At 41.4% G+C, this 6,552-nt stretch overlaps 1 protein-coding gene across 2 annotated transcripts in view; it reads left to right on the forward strand.

Moving 5' to 3' along the window:
- Positions 1–727, forward strand: part of VEZF1 (vascular endothelial zinc finger 1) — an 11,852-nt gene extending 11,125 nt beyond the window's left edge. For both annotated transcript variants that reach the window (XM_066979401.1, XM_066979402.1), the window contains one exon: positions 296–727. In XM_066979401.1, coding sequence (XP_066835502.1) covers positions 296–723 — 428 coding nt within the window. In that variant the 3' untranslated portion in view covers positions 724–727. The remainder of the gene's footprint in view (positions 1–295) is intronic.
- Positions 728–6,552: the final 5,825 nt, after the last annotated feature.

The following is a 6,552-nucleotide window of genomic DNA, read 5'->3' on the forward strand; positions in this document are numbered from 1 at the left end:
TTTTGATTGTACGATACTGTTTTTATGAACGTCGAAACCCTCTTTATAAGACAACCTCGCTTGACTTCCCAGGAAAAAATATTGAATTCAAATGAACTGCATGAGAGTTTATATTTCTTTAGGCTATAGAATGTTAACAGTTTTAACTTACTAATAATTCCTAAAGAAAATGATTCCAGAATTTGTATCTGTACTTGTTTGATTTTTGTTTTGTTTTGTTCAGTTTTTTTTTTAAATCTTGTCCATGGTTTTTTATGTGTTAAAAACTTTTTGTCTTTTTATGTCTCATTTTTAGAAGCTGCTAACTTGTGCCAAACCTCCACTGCTGCTACTACGCCTGTGACTCTTACTACTCCATTCAATATAACGTCCTCTGTGGCTTCTGGGACTATCACAAACCCAGTCACAGTGGCAGCTGCAATGAGCATGAGAAGTCCAGTAAATGTATCAAGTGCAGTTAATATATCCAGTCCGATGAACCTAGGGCATCCTGTAACTATAACAAGTCCGTTATCCATGACATCTCCATTAACGCTCACCACACCAGTCAATTTACCCACCCCAGTAACCGCTCCAGTGAATATAGCGCATCCAGTCACTATAACATCTCCCATGAACCTCCCCACACCGATGACGTTAGCTGGTCCGTTAAATATAGCGATGAGACCAGTAGAGAGCATGCCTTTCCTGCCCCAGGCCTTGCCCACGTCTCCTCCCTGGTAAAGAATTTCTAAACAGTATTAAAAAGGATTGAAATGGAATCCTTACCAGCAGTTCTTTTTTGGGGTTTGTTTTTTTTTTTTTTGTTTTGTTTGTTTTGTTTTATTGTTTTTTTTTTTTTAGTTAATAATAAATTCAAACTAAGACACTGGGGCAACATGCACCATCAGAGACCATAGTAGCATCTTCCCCTGTTGATTTGGCTCACATGGTTCAACCTTGAGTTTCACTGGAGCACTTCGTTTAAAGTAAGTTTTACCTTCTAGCTGACTGATGCTGAATTAGAGCAGATACATATTTGCCAGAGTTTTGTTTTGTTTTTCCTTAAGAAAGTCATTAAAAAACAGTTTTATGTTTTGTCCCCCAAATAACTTAGAAAATTATTTTAATCTAAACACTAGCAGAGACCCCTTGGATGTGGATGGCTGATTTTAACTTGCCAGTCGTTGAGTCCACTGTTTCTGGGCTAGTGTAGAATCTTCGTCTGTGTTGATGGTTTTTTTTTGGTTTTGTTTTTCTTTGTTTTTGTTTTATTTTTTGTTTTATTTTTTTTAAATGAGTAAATGCATTACAATGTTGTCATTTAAAAAAATGCATTTTGGATTAAATATGCATTTTACCTTTGGGAATATGATAATTTCAGGCAGCATTCCCTATGGGAAAGGTGATACCAGCTCTGATATGCAAAGCATATGATAACTTATCATTCTAACTTCAACATATAATAGGGATTGTGACCTGATATTTGGAGATGTAAATATTACCCAACATATTACCCTAAGGGAATATAGCATTGTAGTCAACATTTTTTTAAAAAAAACTGTTATTGTTTGGTGAGAAACAGCCATGGCTGACAGAAGAGGAGTCGAAATGCATGTAAACATGGTCTCTGAACAGTCAGACCCCTATGGGACTCTTACCTAGGAGCAAAAGGAGTGCTTTGAAACTTAAGAAATATTGCTTTAAGCTGGAAGATTCTGGAGGCACTGGGTATGATTTTTATGCCCTCTGCTTCCCAATCAAAACCTGCTGGTGTTACAGCAGGGGACAGACGTGTTAGTTGTTCACTAGAAGTTTTGTCTTATATTAAATTGTATACAGTTTTTATTCTAACCACTAACTAGGTAGGATGCCCCTTCAGGACAAGCAGAGAGCGTCTTTTAATTTCTCCCCTATTTCTTAATCAAGTGTTGTGCAAATCTGTTCAACTTTGTAAATATTTGCAAACATCATCATTTTTACGTTATTCTTCTATTGTGTTAACACATTTCTATCAATTTGTGGGAGTTCTGGGGTGATGGTTTGAGCTGTCCAGCCCAGAACTTCTCAGCAAATGGTCACACATGTTTAAGCTACATGTGCTTTTTATTTCTTAACCTGTTTATCTGTACATAACGTAGAAAGCAAAATCTAGGGAAACAGATATACTTTCTAGACTATCATGTCACATATTCACGTTTTAAAACTTTGTTTTTAAAAAAAAAAGAAAACACCCTAAAACCAAGACTCTACATTTTAAAAAAAAAAAAATTTACAGTTGAGATGTTTTTATTTTAATGAAGCTGAAAGCTATGGAGATTAGTGTGTGTGCATTTTCACAGAGTGCTAGCAGGGCTGACTAGTCAAAATGGACTGCTTCCGTTTCTACCCTGCCGTGTCAGTACAAGCAGTGATTGCCAGACTTTGGGTCAGGTGACAGGTATCTGTATCATTACGTGAAACTGTTCTAGGGGCTTGGACTACATAGTAAAACAAAAACAACAAAAAAATAGAGCTTAGTGTAAAATAATTTTATAAATGATCTTTTGTACTTTAGGACATCAAATTGTACAACTTTTGTATATATAAAAGCTTAGGAACTTTCTGTTTAGCAGAAAGGAAACACATTCCTACACTTTTAATGTATATGTTTGTTATAATGTCCATGTAAACATATGCCCTATGTTTGTGCCTTTTAATTAGTTTGTCTCAATAAACAAAAATGTAGAGAAGAATATGTAGCTATGACTTTGTTACCACTGTTCTTACTCCAGATGTATAGAGGTCTTCGTTTTTGCACTGTGTAGAGCGTTGCGTGCAGGCAGCTGCATGACTTAGGCTGGTACGGCCACAACGAGGCACGTGAGTTGAATGCACCCCGGCAAAAAAAATCTCCCTCCCTTAGCATAGAGCAGCCCGCGCCGCGGGGCGCTGCATGTTGGGATGTGTAGTTCCCATGCCATCTCCGTTACCCACGCCAACGATACCAACTTGCACCAGTTTTACATAGCAGGCACAGCGGTCTGGGTCTGGGCAAACCGCAGATGACCCTTAGGTGAAGTTTGGGTGTCCCTGAGCTTAACAAACAAAAGCGTTAAAAGCCAATGTGAAAATGTGTACTAGAAGTGGTTATCTATGAATTACTTACAATAAACAGGTGTGAGACTTAATTGTATGTTGTCAATTACTGTAGTATTGACAGGGGATCCTCCGCACAGCTAGCGTGCCCCGCTGGCGCTATTTTTATCCCAGCAGTGGCAGTAGAGCAAACACATTAAACACTGGCACGGAAATTTTTCAGTGTGACAGAGACTTCCCAAACCACTAAGCATGGTGCTTTTAGCCTGGGATAGGAAAAGGGCTGTTTCCTTTCTATTTTCTGTTGGTTCTGCTCGACCGTACCTGGTTTATGTCCACAAAGCCACATTAGCTAATTGTCAACCTGTTTCATCTGTACTTGGGTAAACATTTGCATTGTGCTGTGCATAAACGGTTCCGAGGTGTGCTCCTTAGCTGTCTCAGTGCAGACGTTAATTTCACTTGTAATGCCATCGTCTGAAATACATTAAGCCGTGCTCTGACAACCGAAAGCTACCTGGTCAAGTAGTTTGTACAGCAGGCGGGCCACCTTCCGATCGGTGCTTCGCCTGCAGCACGAGGAGGCAGCGAGGCCAGCTGCTGTCGGAGGCGCCGTGCGGTTACACAACAGCACCGGGTGATTTATATGGCAACCCGTGTCACTGCAGCGCCGGGGAAATGAAGGCTGTAAGAAAATGGTAGGTCTGAAGAACAGATGCTTCTGCTACACCGAGTGAGTTTCTGTGCAGCCGATACGCTCAGCCTAGTTTATTTCTCGGAAACTTTGAGGCTGGATCTGGTCCAACATCCAGGGAAGCGTATTGCCGCCGCTGATGTGAGTGGGCTTTATATCGAGCCCATTCAGGTCTCCGATTGCAAGTAGTTCAATAGGGTTTTTATTTTTTTCTTCTTAAGTTTCCCTAAGCGCTCAGGATGAGGGTAACAGCTTAGCATTGACCGAAGGTTTTGGAGTTGAGTTTTGCCTTGGAAGGATTTGTGCTGAGGAAAGGCAGAGCAGTCAGATCAGTGACACCAAAACTCAGCCTCTGCGCAAGAACCTGCGGGGTGACCGCTTTTGTGCTGGCTGCAGGCTCCCGGGGAGGTGGGCCAGCAGGAAGTAAGTATTACAGCTCGGCTACCAACGCTGCCGTGGAACTGTGTAAACGACTCGCCTTCGGCCTGTTTGCTCCTTATTTGCAATGCCCGCAACTTTCAGAGGGTGTTTGGGGTGAGCAGAAATCTGGGATTTGGCCATTTACGTCTTGCCCTTGGAGAGTTATGCCTAAGTGTTGTAAATTGGCAACTTCCTGCTGTTTAGTCCAAGGTAGATCACAGACGAGAGAGAAAAATGTGTGTGTTATTCTTAGCATATGAGTTAAATTCTATTTGCCATTGTTCACAAAAGATCTTTCCCATCATACAATGACTTTCTCTTTAGAGTGCCAGAAGAAGGAGTATTTAATGTTTGCATTTTTCCAACAAAGGTTTAAAGAAAAACACCAATAAATAAATAAATAAATAAAAAGAATAAGTTATGTAGTTGTACCAATCCCACGTTACATGAAGGGGCAGGGGTTGCCTGGGGATTACTTAGGGGCATTTAGTGGTGGTGATAAACCTCCAAATTTCTGCTCGCTCTTTGCTTACTTTTATTTTAGAAATGGTCACTGAATCATATTTTGAAAACTGCTTGGGGGTAATTTTCAGAGCTGTCAGGGTTAGATCCCACCAAAGAAAGAAAGAGGGAAAATGTGGATTTAAAGAACAGACAGGGTTTTCGAAACATCCAATACTCAGATTTTTTTTTAATTTTATTACCTGGGATCCCCATGTGGGAGCTGAGTTCTCGAAAAGCAGACCACAGTTTTTTGCTGGAGAGTCCTGACAACACCTGCCGTGGTTTATCGGTGACTTAGTTTATCCAGCTCACAAACAGATTTAACAGTATTTTCAAAAGGCACCTCCTAAAAGCACTTCAAATTTGTAAATGCCTCTGAGAAGTCTCTTTCTTAGTGCTTAAGTGGGCCTTTTAACCAGTGCTCCTTAGGACAAATAGTAAGTATAAAAATAAATCTGTCATTATCGTGAGGCAGAATAAAACCTAAACTAAGTGCCTTCTACCTATTACTTAATTCATCGTGTTTATACTTACTGCTTATCCTTGCATCGCTCACTCTCAGCTTCCAGAGCAGCAACTGAAGGGAGACAGAGGAACTACATGCTAATTTTTATGTCAAAAATAGCTTTCACCTTTAAATGCACAAGGCTCAATGACTGCTTTCTAATTAGAAAAAGAATGCTTGAGCTTCTACTGCGAATCCATTTTATGGCTGTGTTAAAATCTGACTGTCAACTCCTGGTTAAAATTTAGTACTGAGGTCCTGACCTAGAAACAAACCTTTTTTTGGTATTGGATTGGAAAAAGTATTTCAGCGCTAAGAAAAACTAAGCCAGGCAGTCCAACTAGCTCCCCCGTCGCCGGCTAGTGAGAGAGTTAACAGCGAATTGTTTCAGCTTACGTCGTATCGCTCTGAAGTCCAGGTAAGACTGCTGGGAAAGCTGGGCTTATGTTTTTCAAAATAATAAATTGATTTTTTTGGTTCTTGGGTTTCTGGGCTAATCTGAACCATTTTAAAGAGGCCTGGGTTTTTCTTTAAGGACGCGTAAATGCTTTTTGAAAATCAGACATCTCTAAAACATTTCAGTGTGGGCACCTGAAACTACTGCTTGCATCAGAGAGTGTAGACCTTTGCTGTCCTTACCTTAAAAAAGAAAATCAATCAATCTAGTAAAAAATACAAGGGGTCTTCAGAATGTGTGCTTTTCAGAAGAGGCAGAAATACTCCGTTTACCTTTTCACGTGGTTGTTGCTGCCAGCTGTCAAACAAAAACTTGTGTTTTGTGTTTCCCATGCGAGGTTTTGTTTGCTTGTTTGTTTTTCCCCCAAGGGATTTATCAACTTAGTTGGAACTGGCTGAATTAAATTCACTATTTTAATTCTTAATAGTTGTGCGTTTCTTTCCCCATTTCTTCTGACTTGCTGTCATTAGCAGCTACGGCCCGTATCAAAGGCCAGTAAAGAAATGTGATTGCCTGATTCCTCTGAAGCGAGGCCGGACTAGAAAAAGGTATTTCAGCCAGCGAAGCTCGCTGCGAGGCACAGAAGATACACCGAGCTGTATTTAGCTTTGCGAAGGCAAATGTTGTGGCATATGTACTTGCGCTCGCTGAAAGCCAAAGATTCGCCTCTGTTTTCGCTCTCGCTGCAGTCTGTGTTCCTTGTCGAAGCCTCGCAGATTTGTACCCAGGCTACGAATTGCGAAGCTGCCAGACAGGGATGAAACGACTGAGACCGAGCGGGGGGAAATCTCCACACGAAGGCTGCCCTGGGAGACCCTTGGGACCACCCCGAGAGGGTGCCCGGGGCCCGGCACCCCCAGCCGTGCTTCGTGCCGGCCTCGCTGCCCCCGGCGGGGTCCTGGGGGTGCCGGGGGG

This window comes from Anser cygnoides, chromosome 18 (genome assembly GCF_040182565.1).
Source record: "Anser cygnoides isolate HZ-2024a breed goose chromosome 18, Taihu_goose_T2T_genome, whole genome shotgun sequence".
NCBI classification, from domain to species: Eukaryota; Metazoa; Chordata; class Aves; order Anseriformes; family Anatidae; genus Anser; species Anser cygnoides.